This window comes from Tachyglossus aculeatus, chromosome 13 (assembly GCF_015852505.1).
Source record: "Tachyglossus aculeatus isolate mTacAcu1 chromosome 13, mTacAcu1.pri, whole genome shotgun sequence".
Lineage (NCBI taxonomy): Eukaryota > Metazoa > Chordata > Mammalia > Monotremata > Tachyglossidae > Tachyglossus > Tachyglossus aculeatus.
In genome coordinates this window covers 9,504,280-9,532,261 of record NC_052078.1, presented here as the reverse complement: position 1 = coordinate 9,532,261, position 27,982 = coordinate 9,504,280, and the positions used below count along the sequence as shown (strand labels likewise).

General features: G+C 43.4%; 1 protein-coding gene across 1 annotated transcript in view; it reads left to right on the top strand.

Moving 5' to 3' along the window:
• The first annotated feature begins 5 nt into the window (after positions 1-5).
• ESYT2 (extended synaptotagmin 2) overlaps positions 6-27,982 on the top strand; it is a 102,945-nt gene continuing 74,968 nt past the window's right edge. Inside the window, exon 1 of the mRNA XM_038755645.1 lies at positions 6-449. Within this exon, the coding sequence (XP_038611573.1) occupies positions 6-449 (444 nt within the window). The remainder of the gene's footprint in view (positions 450-27,982) is intronic.

Below are 27,982 nucleotides of genomic sequence, written 5' to 3'. Positions count from 1 at the left end.
CCGCCATGAGCGGCGGGGGGCCGGGGGAGCAGGGGGCCGGGGGGGAGCCCGGCCCCAACGCGGCGGACGACAAGAAGGAGGACGACGAGGAGAAGGCGGCGGCGGCGGCGGGGACGGCGGCGGGTCTGGGAGCCCAGGACGAGGCTCCGCTCACGGCGCCGCCGCCGCTGCTGAGCGTGGACGTGTCCGGGCTGGTGTGTCAGCTGGCCGTCAGCTTCCTGCTGCTGTTCCCGGTGTACGCCCTGGGCTACCTGGGGCTCAGCTTCAGCTGGGTCCTGCTGGCGCTGCTGCTGCTGCTGCTGGTCTGGGGCCCCCGCCCGGGCCCCCGCGCCGCCCGGGGCCCCCGGGCCGCCCCCGCCTCCCGCTGGCGGCGGGCGCTCGCCTTCCTGGACCGCGACCGGGGGGACGACCCCGCCCCGGGGCTCCGCGCCGCGGACCTGCCCGCCTGGGTCAGTCAGTCAGTCAGTCAGTGAGTCGGCCACCCTGCCCCGCCCTACGGCCTCCCCTCGCCGCCGCGCTCGTTGGGCGCTCACTACGTGCGAAGCGCTGCTCCCCTCACAATCGTGATGGCACGCGTTGAGCGCTTACTACGTGCGAAGCGCTGCCCTCACAATCGTGATGGCACTCGTTGAGCGCTTACTACGTGCGAAGCGCTGCTCTCATAATCGTGATGGCACTCATTGAGCGCTTACTAGGTGCGAAGCGCCGCTCTCCTCATAATCGTGATGGCACTCATTGAGCGCTTACTACGTGCGAAGCGCTGCCCTCCTCATAGTCGTGATGGCATTCATTGAGCGCTTACTATGTGCGAAGCGCTGCTCTCCTCATAGTCGTGATAGCACTCATTGAGCGCTCACTACGTGCGAAGCGCTGCCCTCATAATCGTGATGGCGCTCATTGAGCGCTTACTACGTGCGAAGCGCTCTTCTCACTGTAATCGTGATGGCACTCATTGAGCGCTTACTACGTGCGAAGCGCCGCTCTCATAGTCGTGTTGGCATTCATTGAGCGCTTACTACGTGCGAAGCGCTGCCCTCCTCATAATCGTGATGGCACTCATTGAGCGCTTACTATGTGCGAAGCGCTGCCCTCCTCATAATCGTGATGGCACTCATTGAGCGTTCACTACGTGCGAAGCGCTGCTCTCCTCATAATCGTGATGGCACGCATTGAGCGCTTACTACGTGCGAAGCGCTGCTCTCCTCATAGTCGTGATGGCATTCGTTGAGCGCTAACTATGTGCGAAGCGCTGATCTCCTCATAGTCGTGATGGCGCTCATTGAGCGTGCGAAGTGCTGCTCTCATAGTCGTGATGGCACTCATTGAGCGCTTACTAGGTGCGAAGCGCTGCTCTCCTCATAATCGTGATGGCACTCATTGAGCGCTTACTATGTGCGAAGCGCTGCTCCCCTCACAATCGTGATGGCACTCGTTGAGCGCTTACTACGTGCGAAGCGCTGCCCTCCTCACAATCGTGATGGCACTCATTGAGCGCTTACTAGCTGCGAAGCGCTGCTCTCCTCATAGTTGTGATGGCACTCATTGAGCGCTTACTAGGTGCGAAGCGCTGCTCTCCTCATAGTCGTGATGGCACTCATTGAGCGCTCACTAGGTGCGAAGCGCCGCTCTCCTCATAGTCGTGATGGCACATTGAGCGCTTACTACGTGCGAAGCGCTGCCCTCCTCATAATCGTGATGGCATTCATTGAGCGCTTACTAGGTGCGAAGCGCCGCTCTCCTCATAGTCGTGATGGCACTCATTGAGCGCTTGCTATGTGCGAAGCGCTGCCCTCATAATCGTGATGGCATTCATTGAGCGCTTACTATGTGCGAAGTGCTGCTCTCATAGTCGTGATGGCACTCATTGAGCGCTTACTACGTGCGAAGCGCTGCCCTCATAGTCGTGATGGCACTCATTGAGCGCTTACTATGTGCGAAGCGCCGCTCTCCTCATAGTCGTGATGGCACTCATTGAGCGCTTACTACGTGCGAAGCGCCACTCATAGTCGTGATGGCACTCATTGAGCGCTTACTACGTGTGATGCGCTACTCTCCTCATAATCGTGATGGCACTCATTGAGCGCTTACTACGTGCGAAGCACTGCCCTCCTCATAATCGTGATGGCACTCATTGAGCGCTTACTACGTGCGAAGCGCTGTTCTCACCATAATCATGATGGCATTTATTAAGCGCTTCCTATGGACAAAGCACTGCTCTCGTAATAGTGATGGCATTTATTAAGCGCTTCCTATGTGCAAAGCACTGCTCTCGTAATAGTGATGGCATTTATTAAGCGCTTCCTATGGGCAAAGCACTGCTCTCGTAATAGTGATGGCATTTATTAAGCGCTTACTATGTGCAAAGCACTGTTCTCATAATAGTGATGGCATATATTAAGCGCTTACTATGTGCAAAGCACTGTTCTCGTAATAATCATGATGGCATTTATTAAGCACTTACTATGGGCAAAGCACCGTTCTCATAATAATCATGATTGCATTTATTAAGCGCTTACTATGTGCAAAGCACTGTTCCAATTAAGCGCTGACTATGTGCAAAACTATGTACTATGTACATAGTGTACTATGTGCACTGTTCTCATAATAGTGATGGCATTTATTAAGTGCTTACTATGTGCCAAGCACTGTTCTCATAGTAATCATGATGGCATTTATTAAGCGCTTACTATGGGCAAAGCACTGTTCTCGTAATAATCATGATTGCATTTATTAAGCGCTTACTATGTGCGAAGCACTGTTCCAATTAAGCGCTTACTATGTGCGAAGCACTGTTCTAATTAAGCGCTGACTATGTGCGAAGCACTGTTCTCATAATAGTGATGGCATTTATTAAGCGCTTACTGTGTGCAAAGCACTGTTCTCGTAATAATCATGATGGCATTTATCAAGCGCTTACCATGGGCAAAGCACCGTTCTCGTAATAATCATGATTGTGTTTATTAAGCGCTTACTATGTACAAAACACTGTTCCAATTAAGCGCTTACTATGTGCGAACCACTGTTCTAATTAAGCGCTTACTATGTGCAAAACACTGTTCTAATTCAGCGCTTACTATGTGCGAACCACTGTTCTAATTAAGCGCTTACTATGTGCGAACCACTGTTATAATAATAATGTTGGCATTTATTAAGCGCTGACTATGTGCGAAGTACTGTTCTCCTAATAGTAATGATGGCATCTATTAGGCGCCTATTTTGTGCAAGGCACTGTTCTCGTAATAATAATGATGGCATATATTAAGCGCTTACTATGTGCGAAGCACTGTTCTCGTAATAATAATGATGGCATTTATTAAGCGCTTACTATGTGCAAAGCACTGTTCTCCTAATAGTAATGATGACATCTATTAAGTGCCTATTTTGTGCAAGGCACTGTTCTCGTAATAATAATGATGGCATATATTAAGCACTTACTATGGGCAAAGCACTGTTCTCATAATAATAGTGATGGCATTTACTGAGCGCTTACTATGTGGAAAGCACTGTTCCAATTAAGCGCTATGTGCAAAGCACTGTTTTAATTAAGCGCTTACTATGTGCGAAGTGCTGTTCTCATAATAGTAATGATGATGGTATTAAGTGCTTACTGTGTGCAAAGCACTGCTCTCATAATAATACTGATGGCATTCATTGAGCGCTTACTATGTGCAAAGAACTGTTCTCATAATAATCACGATGGCATTTATTAAGCGCTTACTATGTGCAAAGCACTGTTCTCGGAATAATAATGTGGCTTATATTAAGCGCTTGTTATGTGCAAAGCACTATTCTAATAATGATGGCATTTATTGAGCACTTACTATGTGTAAAGCACTGTTCTAATAATGATGGCATTTATTGAGCGTTTACTATGTGTAAAGCACTGTTCTAATAATAATAATGATGGCATTAATTGAGCGCTTACTACGTGCAAAGCACTGTTCTTATAATAATGATGGAATTTATTGAGCGCTTACTATGTGCAGAGCGCTGTTCTCATAATAATGATGGCATTTATAAAGCGCCTACTATGTGCAAAGCATGGTTCTAATAATAGTGACGTCATTTATTAAGTGCTATGTGCAAAGCACTGTTATAATAATGATGACATTTATTAAGCCCTTACTATGTGCAAAGCACTGTTAATAATGATGACATTAAGCACTTACTATGTGCAAAGCACTGTTCTAATAATAATGATGGCATTTATTAAGCGCTTACTATGTGCAAAGCACTGTCCTCCCCAGCGCTTAGAACAGTGCTTTGCACATAGTAAGCGCTTAATAAATGCCATCATTATTCTAAGCGTTGGGGAGGATACAGGGTGATCAGGTTGCCCCAGGTGGGGCTCCCAGTCTTAATCCCCATTTTACAAATGAGGAAACTGAGGCCCAGAGAAGTTAAGGTAAATAGCTTTGAATAATAGTAACAATGGCATTTGTTAAGCGCTTACTATGCGCAAAGCACTGTTCTAATAATAATAATGACATTTATTAAGCGCTTGCTATGTGCATAGCCCTGTTCTAAGCGCTGGGGAGGTTACAAGGTGATCAGGTTGTCCCACGAGGGGCTCAGTCTTCATCCCCGTATTACAGATGAGGAAACTGAGGCCCAGAGAAGTGAAGTGACTTCCCCAATGTCACCCAGCTGATAGTTGGCGGAGCCGGGATTTGAACCCATGAACTCCGACTCCAAAGCCCGGGCTCTTTCCACTGAGCCACCCTGATGTCTTCTCCAGCTGCCCGGCCTGGCTTCTCTCCCCTCCACCGTCCCCCAAACCATCCCAAAATGACATTTTTTGAGCACTCACCGGGCGCAGAGCGTGGTAATAATAATAACGATGGCATTTATTAAGCGCTTACTATGTGCAAAGCACTGTTCTAAGCACTGGGGAGGTTAGAAGGTGATCAGGTTGTCCAACAGGCGGCTCACGGTCTTAAAATCTTAAGAGAAGCATCGTGGCTCTGGAAAGAGCACGAGCTTGGGAGTCAGAGGTCATGGGTTCTAATCCTGGCTACGCCACATGTTAAGCAAGTCACTTAACTTCTTGGAGCCTCAGTTACCCCATCTGTAATATGGGGATTAAGGCTGTGAGCCCCAGGTAGGAGAACCTGATCACCTTGTATCCCCCCAGTGCTTAGAATAGTGCTTTGCACATAGTAAGCACTTAACAAATGCCATCATTATTATTATTATTAATCCCCGTTTTACAGATGAAGGAACTGAGGCACAGAGAAGGTAAGTGACTTCCTGAAGTCACACAGCTGACAATTGGTGGAGTCTGGATTAGAACCCATGACCTCGGACTCCAAAACCCGGCCCCTTTCCCCTGAGCCACGATGCTGTCTTCTGCCCATTCGGCCTGGCCTCTCTCCCCTCCGTGCCGCCCCCAAACCGTGCCAAAATGGCATTTATTGAGCGCTCACCGGGCGCAGAGCACGGTACTAAACACTTCGGCGAGGGCAGGGCAACATGATTAGTGGACACGTCCCCTCAACTGCCCAATTCCCCCGCCCCCCTTTTTCCAGGTCTGCCGGAGTCCCAGGAAATGAGTGCAAGAACCTCATGTTACCTGCGTTTAGTACAGCTACCCCACCCCGGCCCTGCTTTTATCACTTCCTAATAATAATGATGGTATTTGTTAAGCGCTTGCTATGTGCCAAGCACTGTGCACCTAATAATAATAGTGATGGTATGAGACGCAGCGTGGCTCAGTGGAAAGACCACAGGCTTGGGAGTCAGTGGTCATGGGTTCAAATTACGACTGCCAATTGTCAGCTGTGTGACTTTGGGCAAGTCACTTCACCTCTCTGGGCCTCGGTTCCCTCATCTGGAAAATGGGGATGAAGACTGTGAGCCCCCCGTGGGACAACCTGATCATCTTGTACCTTCCCAGCGCTTAGAACAGTGCTTGGCACATAGTAAGTGTTTAATCAATGCCATTATAAATAAAATAAAATATTTGTTAAGTGCTTACTATGTGCCGAGTACTGTCCTAAGCGCTGGGGGAGATACAAGGAAATGAGATTGTCCCACGTGGGGCTCACAGTCTTAATCCCCATCTGACATATGAAGGAACTGAGGCACAGAGAAATAAAGTGACTTGCCCAAAGTCGCCCAGCAGACAAGTGGCAGAGCTGGGATTAGAACCCACGACCTAATGCCGATTGCTAGAAACCCCAAGTTTATTAGTCGATGCCCCCCGCCCCCTCCCAAAAAAAGGTATTCAGTTCGGGGAAATCAATCATTGGCATTTATTAAGCGATGACGAGTGCAAGATGACAGTAGAGGTGTTTCCCCGTCCCCAGGGACCTTAGTCTAAAGGGGGAAACACACATTTATTGATCCAAATTATGGATTTCTGCATAAATGCTGTGGGAAATGGCTGCCTTTGCTTTATCTTCTGGGAAGAGGAATCGTTATCTGCTTTCCAAAGCCATTAGGGATACCCTATCCCCGAGTTTCACATGGTCAAGTCAGAACCTGGAATGTGGAATTGATGGTGGCTGCGATAGAATTTTGGTTTCTTAACATTCAAGCTACGTATTAGCTACTTTTCTCCATAACCCCTAAAATCAAAATGCCCCTTCTGCCCCGAGTTGAATCACTCGGTCCGTGGGCGTTTCTGCCACATGATTAAGAAAGTAAGAATTTAAACCACAATGGGTTTCTCAGTAGAGAGCCGTTGGCTGAGGTTAAAAAAGTTTGAAGTGTATATTTCAGCCACTGTGCATTCATACCATTTTGATGTTTAAAGGTACATTTGTAAAATACGTGACAAATGTAGGCGAATGAACTACCAAAATGTGATGAATCTGCCCTTGAATTTATGCTGATTTCATTTGGATAAGATGGGAATATCAGAGTTGCCGGGCAGTCACAGAATCAATTGTTTTATTTGTACTCTTTCTAATACAGTGCTGTCTTGAGTTGAACGTGGGGACTGATACACTTGATGGATTCCTTTCTATCTTTTATCCAAGCCCTCTTCAATTCTAGGTATCGCTTTTAAAAGTATATTTTGCCGCAGTGAAGACAAATACTGTAGTGCATTGCAGGGTGGTAGAATTTCAAATGGGTCATTTTATGTTTGGAAGGAGCAGTTCCAAGTTCTAAAGATGGGATTTTGTGAAATAAGAAAATAAGAAAAGAAATAAGCAGAAAAATTTTGGAAGAGCTGAAGTATGTGCATGTACATGAGTATATCTATCGAGGATGAACTGTGAAGGTTAACTGGAGGGAGTTAAATAAATTTAAAAGTTTTTTTTTTGTCTCCAAGTGTTGCTAATGCAGTAATTCAGCGAGTGGTATTAAGAATACAAAGTAAAAAGTAGCACTTTGGATGTAGAACAGGGAATATCAAAGGGAAGCCAGAGAACAGTAAATTGCAAAGTATGGTATGGTAGAATATGAATGTTCAGTTTGATTGAGAATGCCAAGAGCTGAGACTTTAAAAGCAGCATTTGAATATGTATGGTATATTAATGAAAACAAGAAATCAATTCTTAGACATCGAGGAATCAGCTGTATCAGCACTACATTATTAAGAATAGTGATGTATGTTATTCAGTGCCTGAGATGTTGATTTAACAGCGATTTGAGATTTAGCAGCAGAAAATTTAAAGCGAGAAGATTTGAAATCATCCTTTCAGGCAGCGGGCAAAAACACCAATTACCTTCCTCTTTGATCCAGTTCCTCTTTTCTTACATTTTGTAAAGTTTGTCTTTGAAACTCTTCTATGGTAGTGTTCCCTTGCCCTTGGGACTAAGGATTGCACACTTTCTGTAGGAAATTTTACTTATTTATTCTGCAGTGTAGTGGTGTGATATACTCTTCTTGATGCCAGGGACTGTGTGTATCCTTCCTTTGTTATTCTCACTGCTAATTGGGGTTCAGGAAATATAGTTGACTACTGAAGTTTCTCCTAGATGTTGTTATGCCCTGCCCTTAAAAGAGAAAGTTGTTCAAGAGTATTTCACAGTTGAGATCTCTGACAAGAAGAGATTTAAGCTAAACTTTTGTTGATTTCCCTCTTTAACATCTCTATTCCTTTGACAATAAAATAGTGAGGAACTGCCATAAAGATGACTTTGGGGATTGAAACCTGAACTTCTAAATTCTTGAACTTTGGGGCGGGAATGCTGCTCTACTTTGATCACAACCATGTGAAAGAGATTTTCATAGATTATCCCCACTGCCTATGACCCGGGCAACTGAAGATAAAATATGTACTGTAGGTGTTTTGACACTGGCTCCAAAACTTTGAAATTTTGGATTTGCGTAAGGGATGATTGTCATTCATAGATCGGCTCCCCCTGCTAGACTAGGGACCGTCTTTATATGTCACCGATTTGTACTTCCCAAGCGCTTAGTACAGTGCTCTGCACACAGTAAGCGCTCAATAAATACAATTAAATGAATGAATAGATGATGTCAACATTAGAATGTGGTCTTCTGTTCAGGTGACAGTTAATGCTGGAGATGAAATGAAGCAATTGAACAAGTCAAGTTTGAAGAGAGTGAAAGGGTACTGGAATTTTCCATCCCCATGCTAAGATGATTGTACAGTAAGACATTGAAAATTTTCTTAAATGTTTCTTCATTTTGTCCTTTAATGCTGCAACTGGAGCCCCCTAGACTTCTCTGTGTAAGATGGAGGTTGGAAGGTTGCCTGCCCTACATTCTTGTCAGAAATGAAGACATTGCCGAAGAACCATTTCCTGGATACGATGATGGAGAATGTTTTCGTTACTAATCTGATTAGGCTTACTTTAAGCAGAGTTAGTGTGGTGATTTGGAGCCGAAGGGAAGAGAGGCAGAGCCTCATATAGACCACCTTGCCCACATCCCTTTTGTCATTCAAAGTCTTTAATATATGGCTTTCAAAGTAGTGAGGGCTGTGATGAATCATCATCATCGTCAATCGTATTCGAATACGTATCGAATCAGTCAACAGTATTTGAGTGGTTACTCTGTAGAGCACTCTACCAAGAACTTGGAGAGTAAAGTAGAACTAGTTATCGTGATTCGTGCCTTCAAGGAGCTAGCAGTGCCAGAACATAACTTCACAGAAATGTAGTGACATTTTTTTAAGGGACTGAATCAGCTCCCTCCTACGTATCCACTCTCTTCTCCTATACCTCGTTTTGTACTCTTCATTCCTCTAAGGCCTACCTACTCACTGGTTCTTATTCTCACCTCTCCCCATTTTTCAAAGCTCTTTTTTATGGTACTCGTTGAGTGCTTACTGTGTGCCAAGCACTGTATTCATTCAATCCTAGTTAGTGCTCGGGTAGATAGAAGATAATTAGGTTGGACCCCGTCCCTGTCTCATACAGGGCTCGCAGCCTTAGTAGGAAGGAGTAGGATTTAATCTTCATTTTGCAGATGAGGAAACTGAAGCCCAGAGAAATTGAGTGAGTTGCCGAAGGTCTCATAGCAGACAGCACACAGTAAGGTTTAGAATCCGGGCCTTCTTCCAGGCCCATACTTTTTCCACCATGCTGCTTCTGAAATAACATGTCCTCCAGGGGTCTTCCCTAATTAGTTTCTAATCTCTCTTTTTTAAATTTCCCCCGTATTGTCTGTCCAGCATTTCTGTGTCACCTAAGCATTTAAGTACTCGCTTCCAAGGCATTTTTACAAATCTGATCAACCCTATTACTTAAACTCATATACATCATCATCATCATCATCAATCGTATTTATTGAGCGCTTACTGTGTGCAGAGCACTGTACTAAGCGCTTGGGAAGTACAAGTTGGCAACATATACGTATACCCTTTTCTTCCTCTTAATTTAGATGTCTTTCTTCCTCACCAGATTAAGATAAACTCCTCGAGGACAGGGAACACTCATTCTGTTGTACTCTTCCAAGGGTTTACTGTTGTCTGCAGAGGGAGAATTCCTTTTCCTTTTCAGATAATAGAACAAAGGGTCTCCAGAACTGGGTATTTATCACTTCTGACGCTAGTCAAAACTTCAGGAGTAGAATCCTAAAATCGAATAACAGAAACAAGTAACATTTAAACTTTAACCATGAGTAAAACGAAGAGCAAATAGTTATTGTTTCCCAGTGTTGGTAATGGAATTATACTTAACTAATCGAATTTTGGAAAGACCTTTACGGAAAGGAGGAGATTTTAGTAATTTTTTGGCACCTCTGCTTTTACGGCTTGCAGTACAGTGCCCTCAAAACCAAAATGTGATTGCAAGCGTAGCTGTTAAACTTCCTATGTACATGTTTTGTGTACTGCGCATAGAAGTAGATGCAAAAATTGTATCTTGATTTTATCTTGGATTGTGAAACAGATGCTGCTTTGTGCTGTATTATTATACCACACTACTGCTATAATTCAGAGAGGAAAAGACAGTGACATAATTATATCATTGTGGGTTACTCTCAGTTTAAGTGCATCATTAAGTTAGAAGTTAAATGCAGATGTGTTTCTAAAAATAAGGTCATAAATATAGTCCAGATTTAAAATTAATTCTATGTTGCAGTTAAACTCTGAGTTTGTATGCTTACTGTCAAGTTCCCTACATTTTCTGATTCCCTAACATCTCTTTGTTGCTGGTAAATAGCCTCATTTCACTGATGGAAGGATTGAAATGTAAAGAGAGCCTGAATGCCTGTTTGCCCCTGATGGGTTGGGAAAGAGGAGGGGGTGGTTATAGGGATTGGGGAAGGATGATTTTAAAACACCCTTCCAAATATTGGTGCTTTGCATTCAATAAATACGCCTGAATGAATAAATGAATACTAAAATTCAGGCTGAAGCAAACAAGAAATCTTCCACTAAAATACTTTGTAACTTCCAGGACATAAAACAAGTCCCTGCTGAGTAACTGAATCCAAATTTTGACAGCATTCGAAGATTGAGATGGATTTGTAAATGTGGTACGGGTTGAACAGTGTTGCCCATAAGTCTTGGAAGAATTGGATTAATTGCTAGGGAGAATATTCAGATGTTATTTAGGGTTCTCTTTAAGGTTGAAGTAGATGCAATCCAATTGTTGTTTCATATTTCAGCTGTACTTTATTCAAGCAAAGAACTTAACAAAAGGGTTATAGTTAAGCTGCTTAATGGGATTTTGTTGACTGTTGCCTTCACCTTCTTTCTTGGGACAATCCATTCTTTCTTCAATCAGTGGTATTTACTGAGCATTTACTGTGTGCAGAGCACTGCACTAAAATCTTGGGAGAATACAATACAGCAGTGTTAGACATATTCCCTGCCCACAAGGAACAGAGCAATTTTCAAGTTTGTCCTTGGTTTTAATTGTTCAAGCCCTGAAACAAAGCTCACTTTGGTGAAGAGATCAAGCAGCAGGAGTTCAGGTGAAGTCTTTCCACCGAGATTTGCAGAACGTGGAATCATTGAATATCCTGATCAGTTTGACTTGCTATGCAATATTTGTCATATGCTTGGCTTCATTAAACCAGTCAGAGAGATTAAAGAAATACTGATTGAGTTGCCTGTTTTAGAGTTATGAGTGGTATAGAAAAGGACAGTCTCAACAACCAGTCATTCTGGAAAATCTGGTTCAGGGCTTAAAATGGCAGTTCGACATGGTGCTTAACTATGCAAAAAAAAAGGAGGAGGCAAGAAATCTTGATTGTAAAATCTGGCAGAGGGCTGTTTAGGAGGCCATCCCATTGTGAGCGAATTTCCTGTTAGAATTGGAGTGTTCTCAGTAAAAGCAGTGCCCCTGAATTTGCAAGGAAACTGTTCTTCCGATGCTTCCCATGAGGTCAAGTGCAGTTTTTAGTTATCTGGAGTCCAAACCAGTGCTTGTTAAGCAATGGATATGCTTGTAACAGTTCAACCTTTGATACGAGCAAATAGTGTACGTAGCATGACTCCTGTGAAAGAGTTAGTGTTTTCCAAAAATGAAAACCCCTTTCAATACCTTATTCAGTGTTTTTGTTCTCACGAACCTTTTCAATAGTTCATAATTCCATTTTAAAACTGGGACTTTGGGATTTTCCATTTTCAGACATTTTCAAGCCTTTACATACTGTATGCCTATTTTTCTACTGAATATGATTGCTGTTCTTATTATTTTTGAACGTCTCTCAAGGGTCTAGTACAATTTTCTGCACAAAGTTGGCATCGAATAAATTCAGCACTGACGAATTGGACTCTCTCAAGTGCTTAGTACATACAGTGGTCTGCGCACAGTAAGCACTCAATAAATCCCACTGATTAATGAATGGCAGTGATGTACACAGTTATGTTGACCATCTCCAATTCTTATTTAAAAAATGAATGTCAGGGCTTTAAAACTATCTGCTGTTGGATGGGCATGATTGGATTAACAGCACTGTCAACTTCTCTAGTAGTGTCAAGTTTCACTGTCTTCGCTTAGTACATTTCTCAGACTGTAAGTGTGGGAAATGGAACCAAATAATTTTGAATGACGAATCTCCTGTCCTTAGGTCCACTGACTTCCTGAGAAAAGGTCACAAGCTTCAGTCAAGATAATGGTAAAATTTCTTTATCTGGACTGCACGGGACTGTGAAGTCAGACCAGATGCGAAAATATTTTGGCACCTGAGTTTATGTAATTGGCCTGAATTTAACCCATTTGTCTGAATTTTCTTGGGCCCAACCCTCAGCCAGTTGGATCCAACCAGAGGTCTGTGCAGCTTGGTTTTGGAGCAGCAGGCACAAGCCTGTAGCAACAACTGACTCCCCAAATCTAGAAAATTTGAGTTTGGGGGTTTTTCTTTTCCCCTGTGGTGAGTTTTTAGAATGTATTATGGAGGTTTTGCTTGGTTCTTAGCTGAGCAGTACAAAAGAGCATAGACCACGCGGTAATGCGGAGAGCCCCTTAGATTTCAGCAGTAAAATTATTTTAAGTGGGTAAAGTACAGTTGACCTCTGATGTTACCAGCCACGTAATTACTTAGATATCTTCCTTGGCTTTGAGAAACTAGTTTCCCCTGAGCCACCAACATTTTGGTACCCCAGGGGGGTCAGAAACCACTAATACTTTCTCCCTAAGGTATTGCTTCATAAAGTTGCTTTAGGCAGTTAGTATATTCCATGGCTTGCAAAACCGCTAATGAATTGCCCTCTCACCCACCCCACAGTTATGCCCAGGGCATCAGTATGCCCCGGTTTTAAAGAGCACTTCCTGGTCTCATTTTTCTACTCCCTGTGCTCCTATGGAGGGGACAGGAATTGTCAGTTTGTGTTCCTGTGGGAAGGGCCAGAATTTTATAGGAGCATTTCATTTGTTCGTTCAGTCATATTTATTGAGTGCTTACTGTGTGCAGAGCACTGTACTAAGCGCTTGGGAAGTACAAGTTGGCAACATATAGAGACGGTCCCTACCCAACAACGGGCTCACAGTCTAGAAGGGGGAGGCATACAACAAAACAAAACACGTAGTGTTCTTGTGCTTGATTTGTGTGTGATTCGAGAGGGATTTTTTTTCACTGGTAATAACCAATTATTTGGCTCCTCTGGAATATTTTTGTGTTAACCAAACCAAAAAAAATCCTTTGGATCTTTCAGCCTTCAGGGTTCACATTGTTTATCAAGAAAATATATAGAGTTGCCCTTCAAACTAAAAAAAGATGCCCCTGCCTGATGTTAAAATTCACCTATGGGTGTGGGTGTGGCTGAAAATATCAATCAGTGGTATTTATTGAGGGCTTAGTTTGTACAAAGCACTGTATTAGGCACCTGGGAGAGTACAGTACAATAAATTAGGCTAAAAAGGTCAGTGTGGGATACATTATGCTGACCCTGTTGAGCTCGCACAAAGACTGCCCTTTGTTGTGTTGTCATGTTTATTGTTTGAGGTATTTGGCGCTGTTTTTCCTTTTGCCTGCTTGCCTTACAATCCTTATGAAGTTTCTGTGCTTCGATTGTAACATGCGGTCGTGATTTATCCGGAGCATCTGACTCCAAATTGTTAGGTGAGATGCAGCATTGCCTCAGGTTTGGTTTTACTCCATCAGTTCATAGTATTTGTTCCATCAGTCGTATTTATTGAGCACTTACGATTTGCAGGGCACTCTACTAACCGCTTGAGAGAGTACAATATAACAGAAACATTCCCTGCCCCTAACGAGCTTACAGTCTATGTATTGAGCACCTTGTCTGAGCAGAGCATTGTACTAAACCCTACTGTATCCTTGGAACTTCTGCTCTGTTTCTCGCTTTCATTCATTCGATCATATTTATTGAGTGCTTACTGTGTGCAAAGCACGATACCGAGCGCTTGGGAGCTTTCAGTTTCCGAGTTCCATTTTCCCAAGCAGTAGCTGTTTTGGCTTCCTACTGTCATCCAGTCTCCTCACCCACCCCGCCCAGCACAACTGCGTGGAGGTGAGCAGAACCTCAGTGTTAGACTTGTTTTCAGGACTTGGCGGTTTGTGATCCTGTTCCGCCACTTGATGTTAAGTACGGCCCCTTCTAGACGCCGGCGAAACTGTTTAAGGAGTCCTGTATGGCATCGGTAGGGGAGGAGGTTGGACGGCATTACAACTTTACATACCAAATTCAACTTGATCAGGAGCCTGATACCGGGCTGCCCTCACTCTGTTGGGCAGTGATCCAAAAGGATGTGTTTGCCTTCTCAGTTCGATTTTCTATTTCCTTGTCTGTATCAGGGAAAAGAAAAACAAATCTAATTGGAGCCGATCTCCTTGCAGACTCCAGCCAGGTGCTAGCAGAGCTAGTGGGGTGTAGCGCGAGCCCCAGCGAGGGGATTTCACCTTTTGACCCATTTCTATTGCCCTCATCTAGAGGGATGTTGCCTGCGCAGACAGTATGAAGTGCACTGAAAATAGGTTTCTTTGCAGATCACTGTGGGACTTTGAGGCCTGGAAATAGGCCTCTGGTTCAGCTAGACAAGGCATGGCTCAGTGGAAAGGCTTTGGAGTCAAAGGTCATGGATTCAAATTCCGACTCCGCCAATTGCCAGCTGTGTGAGTTTGGGCAAGTCACTTAACTTCTCCGTGCTTGTTACCTCATCTGTAAAATGGGGATTAAGACCGTGAGCCCCCCGTGGGACAACCTGATCACCTCATAACCTCCCCAGCGCTTAGAACAGTGCTTTGCACATAGTAAGTGCTTAATAAATGCTATTATTAGTAGTAGTAAAGGGATGGACCCGCTTGCAACCTAACTGGCTGAGCCAAAGTAGTTCTGCTTCAGTCAGGTAATGGTGCCCCTAAATTTAAGTTAGCCTTACGCTTGTGACAATTTTGGGGCTGGTCCTCCATGAATGAATGGTACTTTTTTACTGAGTGCTTATTGTGTGCAGAGCACTGTACTAAGCGCTTGGGGGAGTACGATACGGTGGATCGGTAGACTGTGCACAGCGAGTTTCCAGTCTAGACTGTTAAGCAGTTAAGAGTCTGCTGTCCATTAATAGGACTTACCTGAGCAACCACTAACTTGGTACGTTTGGGAAGCAAGTTCCCTCAAGCAGAATTGGCGTAAGCCTGATTTTCTTCTCACAGCTGTTGCGGTTTAACAAATCCGACAGACAAGTCTGCGGGAAAGCTGGCACGGTCCGCTTTGTTCAGCCTTTGGCCTCAGGCAGCCAGACCCAACCCGGATCCATCTCGGCCAGGCCTCAGCAACGCAGGTCTCTACATCTGTTACCCGAGGGTCACAAGCCATTGACCACAAGGAGTATGTGAATGGGAGCCCTGCATCTCAGGAAGCTGCTCTGACTTGATCAGGCCCGATTATTCAGTCACTTCGAATCCCGACTGAAATACTGTTGTTTAGAACTGTGGACAGCTGTAAGAATTTGAGCATTTTTCATCAGCTGGGCTGATTGAATTGGAAGCCCTTGATGGAGGAACTTCAATTCCTACCAGACAGCTTTCTTGATCAACTATGATATTCCCCTTGTCCCCAAGGATATTTCACCTATCTAGGGATTTACAAGAGAAAACAGGCCTGCAGATTGAAACTTACCTTTCAGTCAGTGGACTTTACTGAGTGCTCACTGTTTGGTTCACACAGGTAGTAATTGTTTTATATCCTCTTAGTGTCATTAATGGAAGTCCTCTGATGTGTTCTGTTCAGCCAAAATAAAACCACAATCTCATATTTTCCATCACAACTCTGATGTTTGAAATCTGAGACTGTGCTCTTCCCTGAGACCTCTAATCCCATTTTCAACTTTTTCAGCTAAAGTTGAGAAATGAAGTATTCTTACATAGCACAGTGGAAAAAACCATCAGAATGCCTGACTCAGTGCAGGAGAATGCTGCTTCTCCAAAGGTTGTTTACATAAGATTGGTTCTGGCTAAATACATTTGGTATTATAACAATTTGCTGCATGTGAAAACACACACACAACATACCATTGCCAGTTTCTTCAAAACCTTCCTACTGCAGACTTCAGACAGCATGTCCCTGTTTCTTTTAAAGAGCATTAAGAAGGGAGTGACAGGAAGTGGTTTGTCAGAGAGAAACCTGAATAATTCTTTCTACCATCCTTTCCAAGAAAAAGCCATACTAACAGTTGACCCATTTCATCACCTAACCAACAGTTGCAAATATTCTACTGTTATCTGGTTGTCAGCACACTCCAACAGCTAGGACTTAAGTAGGTACCCGTACTGTTCTCAAAGACTGCTTAACATCAAAATTTCTGTTAGTGAAGTGTCTCCTACCATAGCACGAAACAAGTCTTAAATTTTTCAGATTCTTTTAGCTTTGAAATAATCACACAAATGCTTCAAATATTTTTGCCCTAGTACTCACTGGGTTCCCTGTTTTATCAGAGCAGTAGAGCTGCTTGTGTTCTCAGAATCATTAATCCATTACTCCATCTTTGGAAAACCATCACTTGGTCGAAGAAACCATATGCACGTTCAATTTCCAGAGCAAACTCCTTCCTATTCTCCCTAAAGTGAGGTAAATGCCAGGCTTTTGCCTTATTAAGTGGTAATTTGAGCCAAACCCAGTCAGTCCAGCATCAAAGCGGTACTCATTGCAACACAGTTTCTTGGCTTTCTATCTTCAGAGCCAAAAGGAATGCCCAAGTCTTCAAAGAGCAAATCCAATGCTCATTTCAGAAAAGAAAACACATCTCAGAGCCATGTGTCTATGGGATTCAGTTCCCTTTTCATTCAAACCCAAAGGGCATTGGCAATAGAAGATTATATACTCCAGGGTTGGCTGGAAGCCATTGGTTTCAGCCTGTTGAGACTGGGATTTTTGGCCAGGCAATTGAAAATTGCCAAAGACTCTGTATTGCTCATCTCACTCTTCTGTTAGTCTGCCTGGACTCCGGAACAACTAAAAGGCTCTTTAGGAAGAGGAAGTGGGGCTAGTGACTGACAGTGCCGTGAATGTGACCTGAACATCAGGTAGCCTAGCTTGTGTTAGGGTTCTGGGATGGGTCTGATAAGTGTACGGTTCCAAAGCTGAAACAACTGTTAGCACGTTGTCCAAAATTAGATATACCGTAAATAAATTTGGGCCCCTGAAGGAGTTTTCACGTTTCCACTTAAGTTTTTGAAGGAACGCCATGCTCACAAAGACCTAGCATTATGGTAAATACTTAAGTAACACCAAAGTATGATGACTCTTTCTGTATTTATGTGATAGTTTCTACAGAAACGCCCTGGGCATGTAACCCCCCTCCTCAACAATCTCCAGTGGTTGCCTATCAACCTTCGCATCAAGCAAAAACTCCTCACTATTGGCTTCAAAGCCCTCCATCACCTTGCCGCCCCCCTGCCTTACCTCCCTTCTCTCCTTCTGCAGCCCAGCCCTCAGCCTCCGCTCCTCTGTGGCTAATCTCCTCACTGGGCCTCATTCTTGCCTGTCCCGCCATTGACCCCTGGCCCACGTCCTACCTCTGGCCTGCAATGCCCTCCCTCCTCACATCCACCAAACTAGCTCTCTTCCCCCCTTCAAAGCCCTACTGAGAACTCACCTCCTCCAGGAGGCCTTCCCAGATTAAGCCCCCCTTTTCCTCTGCTCCTCCTCCCCTCCCCATCGCCCCTACTCCCTCCCTCAGCTCTACCCTCTTCCCCACCACACAGCACTTGTGTACATTTGTATATACTTAATATTCTATTTATTAATTATGTGATTTATCTATAATTCTATTTTGATGCTATTGATGCCTGTCTAATCGTTTTGTTTTATTGTCTGTCTCTCCCTTCTAGACTGTGAGTCTGTTGTTGGGTAGGGATTGTCTCTATCTGTTACTGAATTGTACTTTCCAAGCATTTAGTACAGTGCTCTGCACAGAGTAAGCGCTTAATGAATGAATGAGTGAGTTTGAGATGGAGAAGTACAAGAATTAGGTAAATTAGGGTTATTCTCTGCGTTTTTACAGACTACCAGCAATTTCCTGGAGTCAGTTGCTCTCAACACACTCACCAAGGGGTGACGACACCTTGGATGGGCACGCTGGCAATATTTGATTGATGCTGTCTGTTCTATACTAATAATAAGTAATAATAATTATGGTGTTTGTTAGGTGCTTACTATGTATAAGCACCCTAATAAACGCTGGGCCACATACAAGATAATCAGGATGAACATAGTCCCTGTCCCACGTGGGGCTCACTCGTCTAAATATCACAGTAAATGGAAGAATATAGGCAACCATATCTAGTGGACAATCCACCTTTCAACAAAATGTTCAGGCATTTACAAGTCAGCGAGACCTCTGCCATTCAGGACTCTTGTTTTTTGTTGAATAGTTTAATTTGAAAGCAGCCTGAAGACTGAAGCCTGTTGCTTTGTACTTTTAGTGTCTTTTTGCACTTAAAGTAAATAATATCTGGAGAGCAGTCGTGGAAGTTTAGTAATCTGCTTGAAATGCACCACTTTTTCACATTAAGCAAAGTTTGTTTGGAAAAGGATTTGAAGGTATGGGGTCCAAAAAAATCACTACACTGATATCACATTTAGGCTTACGAGCTATGAATGAGCACAACAGTAAGCATAACTTTTTTCTAGATAATTATTAATAATTTAAGTAGTTACCATGTGCCAAGCACTGTAATAAGGACTGGGGTAGATATAAGATAATTAGGCTGGATACAAGCCCTGTCCCACATGGGGCTCACATTGTAAGCAGGGAGGAGAAGAGGTACTTAATCCCCATTTTACAGATGAGGGAACTGAGACCCAGCGATTCAATCCATTGTATTTACTGAGTGCTTACTTTGTGCGGGGCACTGTATTAAGTGCTTGGGAGGGTTCAGTATGACAGAGGTGGTAGACACATTTCCTACCCACAACGAGCTCACAGTCTAGAGAGGAACTCATAGTCCAGAGGGGAGAAGTGAAGAGAAGGGAAGCAATTTGCCCATGGTCATACAACAGGTAAATAGCAGAGCCTGGATTAGAATCAGGTCCTTGGAGTCTCAGGCCTGTGCTCTTTCTACTAATTCACACCGCTTCTAAGGCGGGCAAACACTGTTTTGATTTCTCTTTAGACTCTCTGAGGGAAGTCCAAAACCTGAACTGGGTAGGTGTGGTAAGCAAGCAATGTGAAAGCATATTCTTTTCACACAACAGTACGACGTCTGAGCTCTTACAAAGTATGTGGTTACTGCAACTTAGTTTTAGTTTGTGGGTGGAATCATGAATTTCACCCAACAGGAAAATGAGTTGACTGGTCAGAGGGCATAGATGAGGAAGTTGAATCTTTCCCCTGATCTTTTTTTTAAGTGAAGTCAAAGAGGTGCGTCTAACTGGTCTAACGTTAGAGCTTCTCATTTAAATGCAAACAAAATGTCTTCAAGGTTGATGTGGATTTTGCGTTATTCAAATAGAGAAGTTACTAGGATGTTGTACAAATATTTGTACAGATGTTTATATTCAGTGTTATGAAACTGTAAGTCCTAAACTGTTTTATTTAAGTCTGTAGGTTACCAAGTTCCTTGGGGGTGGGGGGGGTCAGAGGGGTGTGTGTGTCTGCAAGTGCGCACCTGCGGATGTGTTATGGTTGGCTCTCTTTTGGTCAGCAATTCACTTCTTGGTCTATGAAGTCATTTGGCCCTATTGTCTTTAAAACAAAGGGGGTTATTCATTTGTAAGTGCAAATAAACTTCAAATGACATCATAATGTATGTGTCTATACTAACAGAATCAACTATCAGAGTTAGTGACGTGCTGTAAAATAACACCGCCAAAGAGTTTTTGGAGTTATTAGCAGTATGCCCTAGATATACTTGGATTAATATCAATCATATTTATTGAGCGCTTACTGTGTGCAGAGCACTGTACTAAGCGCTTGGGAAGTACAGGTTGGCAACATATAGAGACAGTCCCTACCCGACAGTGGGCTCACAATCTAAAAGGGTGGTTTGCCTAGACTGTGTTCATGCATGCTTTTCAATGATAGAGGATGACGATATATGTATTATTATTGTACACAACCTGTTCCTAAAGACACTGAATATTCTTTGCAGAATACTCTAGTAATTTTTTAAGGTAAATGATACTTGATGATTTTGCCTTCTGCTGTTTTGAGGATGGAAAACAGTTCTAGTCCCGCAAAGATGTTTACTTTGGCTTTTCAGTCAATCAGTCAAGACAGGGAATTATCAGCCTGGAAAGAAGCAATTAACTTTTTCCTGTGTGATGAATTAAATGTTTATTCTCCTAATGAGAGAAATTTGTAGATGCTTCCAAGTTCATGTGCAGAACCATTAAAGCTGTTTTGAATATTAGGGGTGTGAAATCCACAGCTAAAAGTGAAAACTGAGCTAGTTTGGGAAAAGACTCTCCAAATTGAATATTTATATATTCAGTTAAATTCATTGTTGAATATATATATAAGAAAAAACCTACAGTGTGAATCACTGTACATGGTTTCTGAAGCCATTCTTGTTTTCTCTGGAATTTCACAGTCTGTTGTGGTGTTTCTTAATGGGAAACAAAACTGCGTTGATTCCACATGGCGAACCAAGCAGACGCAATTAATTCAGAACTACAATTACACATCTATCTATCTTCTAGTCCATTTTAGTCAAAACATGAATTTACAAATTTGCATAGTAGTACTTGATTTGAATTCAAAAAAGAAACGAGCATATTGTCTCAAGTTCCTTAGCGTAAGAGGACAGATTCCCTGTTCTTGTAGTTTGGTGCTTTTCTGCTGAGCATTTGCCCAAATTCGAGCCAAAGCATCGTGCCTTTGCAGTGTCAGTCCTTCTGTAAAAATGTGTCCTTTTCCTATATGTTATGTCCTCCATAATTTGAATTCTTCCATAGGTGGAAAGGGTCAGGCACTTAGTGATGCACAAGGTGGAATTTAGGTGTGTTTGAGAATAATCCTAGTAGATAAGGCTGTTGGTTTTAGTGAATCTATTTGGATAAAATTCCCGACTCTGAGGGAGTAATTAAGGCATTAGGTCTGTACACTGATGGCTGAGGTGGCATAGAGGAAAGAGCACAGGATTGGGAGTCAGGAAACCGTTCCTGTGGTGTGACCTTAGGCAAGTCACTTCACTTAATTTCCTCATCTGTAAAATGGGGATCAGGTACCCATTCTCCCTTCTGAGCTGCATGTAGGACAGCAACCATGTCCAATCTAATGTATTTGTATTTATCTCAGTGCTTAGAACATAAGTGCTTAATAAACTCCATCATTGTTGTTGTTGTTTCAGACCTTGCTTGTTAGGATAGCTGTTATTCCAGGTTGAGTTCGTTCATTCAGTTGTATTTATTGAGTGCGCTCTGTGTGCAGAGCACTGAACTAAGAGGTTGGGAAAGTACAATGCAGCAATAAGTTTCTAAGCAGGAATCGTATATGTGTTGCCTTGATGATTCTCTGCCAGTGGATTAAGGAACTTAATCTGGCTTGTTTCTCTTCAGCCCATCCCTATATCTAGAGAATGTCATTGTCCATGAGAGATCTGCAGGAAATAATAATAATAATAATGATGGCGTTTGTGCATAAGCATGTTTAAGTGTTATAACTATGTGTGATATGACATGAAGGGTCCTTTATATGTATTATGGATCAATATGGTAGACACCAGATATTTTGTGATAGCAGCACTCAGTATTTTGCAGTGGGGGTTTTTTGGGTTTTTTTTTAAAGAAATGGAAATCCAGTGATGTGGGTTTAGGGAAGCCTATTGTGTATGTTTGGTTTCTGGGTAAATCTTAGTTAGGCTTGGCACATGGTTTGAACTATTGAAAGCTTCAAGACTGGGAGTGTTCTGTAGAAATACTTAATGTCATGCAGCTGGCAAAAAAATAGCTCTGTGCTAAGAGAGTCGGTTTTATTGCCTTTGGGGAATGTGATGGTTTTATTTTTTTTAAACCATCAATCTTAATGTGAACACAAGATCAGATATGGCTTATGCATCATCAATCACTCATAACTGTAGAGTGCTTACTGTGTTCAGAGTAATGTACTAAGCGCTTGGGAGAGTACAATATAACAGAGTTGATAGACACATTCCGTATTCACCTAGAGAGAGCCAAATTTTGTTTTTCAAAATAGGAACAGTGTGTAGCAATTGTGTTTTTTTTTTGAACAGCTACAGAATTCTAAATGGTGTACATATAAATTATGGAAAGATATGGCTTCATTCCAGAAGCTTGCGTTCAGTAAACTAGGGTGAACAGAAGCCCTCTCTTGATGAGAAGGAACAAGGAAGGGAATGGATGGAAAAGGAAAAAGAGTGAAGGGGAGAGCCGTGGAAAAGCCTTCTTGCCGCCATTCTGCCTTTTATGGAACGTAACAGTTGGAAAACTTCTTGGTTCTCTTGCTGTTCCCAGGGGTTTTGGGTTGAGTGCAGATGTTGATATGATGGGAAGGGCTCTGATGATGGAGGTGCCACCTCAGTCCAACGGCAACTGGGTTATTGGGCCAGAGGCGAGACGGTCCTAAAGGCTGGGGAAGGACACTGACCCTTCCAAGGAAGGGAAGGCAGCTGGGGAAGAAGGTGGTTTTCCCTAGTAGGCAAATATGACCCATTTCTTAGTCGTCCTCTTCTACTGGGTCCGGTCCTGCGTAGAGACTGAGAATCATGTTTTTCCAAACCTGTAACTGCTCCTTTCCGTTGGCTTGCTTCTCTTCTCGGCACCTGAAATTCAAAATTTCCTCCTGTGTTTCCCTAAATCCTTCTGTTCCCCACTGCCCATTGCTCAGCTGACAACTCCCGTTTCAGAACTTTTTCTCGAATTTGGGGAAGTTGATCTGGGGCCGAGTCAAGGTGACGCTAGATCAATAGAATGATCACTCAATCAGTCAGTGGTATTTATTGAGCGCTTATTGTGTGCAGAGCACTGCACTATGTATTTGGGAGAGTACAGTACAAGAGAGTACAAGAGAGTTGGCAAACACATTCCTTGCCCATAACGAGCTTAATGTCTAGAGGGAAAGAATAAAGTTAAGGCTACAGCTAGTCCTGTCTCCTTGGACTACACCATCCAATGATTCCAATCAATCAGTAGTATTTATCGAGTACTCATTCTGTGCAGAGCACTGTACTATGTATTTGGAAGTGTAGACATGATCCCTGGCCTCAAGGAGTTTATAATATAGCAGGATTGTAAGTGCATATCTGTCCCGGGCTTATGATAGTGCCTTATTTGCATTTGGTAGGTTGAACAAGGGTTCTGTTGGGATTCTGTTCAACACCAAAACAATCCATTTGAGTTGGGCACAGTTCAGGGCAATTGACTGTAATTAATTTGTCTGGAAACTACAAATGACACTAGGGTGACTGCATTGGTATTACACAGATGAACCATCCATATCTCTTTTAAGCTCTGGTGGCAGGAACAGAAAAGGAATGCTGATTGACCGCATTTGAAATTGGCCGCAAAATTGGTGACGGAGGTGAAAGATGAGAGGTTGGGATAGATTCATAGGTCGCAGGAAGAAAGGTGAAATGAAGTCAGGCAAGAGGATTGGAAATGAAATCCTGGTAACTCTCAAAATACTGTAATTGGTTTGTGATAGTTAAAGGTTACTTTTGGGTAGACTGTTTATTCAAAACATTAATCATTCATTTGATTCATTCATTCAGTCGTATTTATTGAGCGCTTACGGTGTGCAGAGCACTGTACTAAGCACTTGGGAAGTACAAGTTGGCAACGTATAGAGAGGGTCCCTACCCAACAGTGGGCTCACGGTCTAGAAGGGGGAGACAGACAACAAAACAAAACATATTAACCAAATAAAATAAATAGAATAAATATGTACAAGTAAAATAAATAGAGTAATAAATATGTACAAACATATATACAGGTGCTGTGGGGAGGGGAAAGAGGAGGTAAGGCCGGGGGAGAGGAAGGAGGAGGCTCAGTCTGGGAAGGCTGCCCTTCCTAAATAATGCTTTACAAGCATTAACCTAATTTATACATGCAGTTGGCCCCTTAAGAAGGTATGGCTTGAAGAAAAGCGAAATGGCTTTCCCAAGGCTAAAGAGTGAGTCATTGGAACAGTTGAGCTGAGTCTAGCCACCATTCCTGCTTCCCGGTACATGTATTTTCCTTAGATTATTGGATTAGGTTGCTTATTTGATTTTGGTGCCCAACTTGAATGAGCTGGCATTTAAGATTTTTCCTTATAAAGAACCCTGGAAGAAACATCTGGAGGGCAAGGACCTTGTTTCTTATTTTGTGTTCTCCCAAATGCCTGCTGCAGTTCTCTGCTTTGTAGGCACTCAAATATTAATGAATGAATAACGTGAATATCTATATGCCTAAGACACATACATTTAAAATCTGACCTTCAAGTCAGAGTTGACAGTATGGATGGCGGGATCCCATCCATGCGTGAGGCTGGGGCTGAAGCCACTGATGCGAGACCTACCCCTCCAGCCCACACTGTTTAAGTAAAAGCGGTATCTTCAGCCAAATTGTAAATGGGATTTGACTTTAAAAGGTGGCATCTGGCATAGCATTAGGAGTTTCCTCAAAGTCTGGCCCTTACTAAGACTTAAAGTACCACTGACTGAAGATACTTGTACACTTCGTTATTACAGTATTGTGAAAGAATGTATGCTGTAATATGAACATTAATTAATTTCCTTTGCTATGTTACAAGAATGCAGTTGGTGATCAAAAAAATCACTCCACCTGTGTCAGGAGATTCCAGGCAATCACCATCCACCCAGTGAATAACAAAAGGTCAGAGAGAGTGTCCCTTCAGTGGAGCTGGGAGGAATGGTAATAATAATAATAATAATAATAATGATTTTGGTACTTGTTAAGTGCTTACTATGTGCAAAGCACTGTTCTGAGCGCTGGGGAAGATACAAGGTGATCAGGTTGTCCCATTTGGGGCTCACAATCTTAATCCCCATTTTATAGCTGAGGTAACTGAGGCACAGAGAAGCTAAGTGACGTGCCCAAAGTCGCACAGCTGACAATTGGCAGAGCTGGGATTTGAACCCATGACCTCTGACTCCAAAGCCCGTGCTCTTTCCATTGAGCCACACTGGTCGGAGGCTGGATCCAAGATATTCCACATGTGTCTTTCTAATCCTCTTTTCCCTGGGATTGATGGTATCAGATACCCTCCGGGCTACTCTCTTGCATTTTCATTCCCCTCCACAGCCATTGTGTCTTTCTCCCCTCTCTCTCTTTTTTAATGGTATTTGCTAAGCGCTTACTATATGCCAACACTGTTCTAAGCACTGGGGTAGATACAGCATAAACAGGTTGGACACAGTCCATGTCCCAAGTGGAGCTCAAGGTTTTAGTGCCCATTTTACAGATGAGGCTCAAGTGACTTCCCCAAGGTCACACAGCAGACAAGTGGTAGAGCCGGGACTAGGACACAGGTCCTTCTGACTCTCTGGCCCGTGCTACTTGTCTGCTGTGTGACCTTAGGCAAGTCACTTCACGTCTCTGTGCCTTAGCCTCTTCATCTGTAAAATGGGGATTAAAACTGTAAGCCCCTATGTGGGACAAGACTGGGTCCAACTTAATTACCATGTATCAACCTCAGAGCTTAGTGCTTGACACATAGTAAGTGCTTCAGCGTGGCTCTAGGGGAAAGAGCCCGGGCTTGGGAATCAGAGGTCATGGGTTCAAATCCCGCCTCCGCCACTTGTCAGCTGTGCGACCTTGGGCAAATCACTTAACTTCTCTGTGCCTGCTATTTCATCTGTAAAATGGGGATTAATATTGTGAGCCCCACATGGGACAACCTGATCACCTTGTATCCTCCCCAGTGCTTAGAACAGTGCTTTGCACATAGTAAGTGCTTAACAAATACCAAAATTATTGTTGTTATTATTCATTCATTCATTCATTCAATCGTATTTATTGAGCGCTTACTGTGTGCAGAGCACTGTACTAAGCGCTTGGGAAGTACAAGTTGGCAACATATAGAGACAGTCCCTACCCCACAGCGAGCTCACAGTCTAGAAGAGGGAAACTGACAACAAAACAATCAATCAATCAATCGTATTTATTGAGCGCTTATTGTGTGCAGAGCACTGTACTAAGCGCTTGGGAAGTACAAGTTGGCAACGTTCAGAGACAGTCCCTACCCAACAGCGGGCTCACAGTCTTAAGTACCATTATAATCTTTATCACTAGGTCACAATGCTTCTTCTCCCTTACAGCTTGTCGTAAATGCTCTACACATAGTAAGTGCTCAATAAGTACGATTGATTGATTGATGTAAAGCCTTATTTAGTGCCAGAGCGATTCCCGGTCCACTGCTTGGTTAATATAATAACAATAATAGTAATAGTGGTATTTGAAAAGTGCTTACTATCTGCCGAGCACTGTTAAGGTGGAGAGGGGTGGGTTGAGAGGGACAGAGAGGGAGAAAAGAGGAAGAGTTTACCTCCCTCTGAACCTGGCTCAGGGGACCCCGGTCACAAGACTAGCGCTTAGAACAGTGCTATGCACATAGTAAGCGCTTAACAAATGCCAATATTATTATTATTATTATTATCATTATTATTATCTGCACCAGTTTCAAGCCCCTTGCTCTGCAGCTGCAACTCCTGGGCCTGAGCCAGCCACTGCTTGGCTCTTGAAGGGACGTTATTAGAAAGCGCGGAGAAGTCACCACTGCTGGTGGCTTTTTAATACCGCTTTCCAAACGTGCCGTGTGGAAAAGAGAAAGGTGAACAGATATTAAGCGCGAGAGGATGTGTGATTTGCAGTGTCTATTTTTGAAGGCACGTGGTAAAGGCGGTGTTTCTCTCTCTGCGTTGTGACAACCGGACCAGAGAGCTAAATACAGTCATGCCACGGACGTGCTCACCTTCAGAGGGGAAGCAGTTTTCGGGCTCTGATTACTTGGCCCCGACTCGCAGTTGAGATGGGGAATTCTTGTCCCTGTGGTTCCAGGGACTGGGGGGGAAGAGGGAATAGCACGTTCCCCTCCGACCCCGGACTCTCAGAGCACAGTCCTGGGACTCAGGGGACCTGGGTTCTAATCCCAGCTGCGCCACTTGCCTGCTGTGTGACCTTAGATGAATCACCTAACTTCTCAGTGATTCAGTTTTCTCTTGGTAAAATGCAGGTTAAATACCTGTTCATGCATGACTTGATTAAGCTCGTTGCCAGCAGGGAACATGCCTGTTTATTAATAATAATAATAATGATGGCATTTATTAAGCGCTTACTATGTGCAAAGCACTGTTCTAAGCGCTGGGGAGGTTACAAGGTGATCAGGTTGTCCCATGGGGGGCTCACAGTCTTCATCCCCATTTTACAGATGAGGGAACTGACGGCACAGAGAAGTTAAGAGACTTGCCCAAAGTCACACAGCTGACAATTGGTGGAGCCAGGATTTGACCCCCTGACCTCTGACTCCAAAGCCCGGGCTCTTTCCACTGAGCCACACTGCTATATTGTACTTTCCCAAGCTCTTTGTACAATGGAAACAATTTTCCGTGTACTGCATTATCAACAGTATCAGTAGATTGTTATTTACAATTTAAATTCATTATCATAACAATACTGCTTAGCTAAAATTGAGTACACAACTCTGGGCAATTTTGTCGAAGAAATAAGGTAATTTGCCGTGGTTCAGGAAC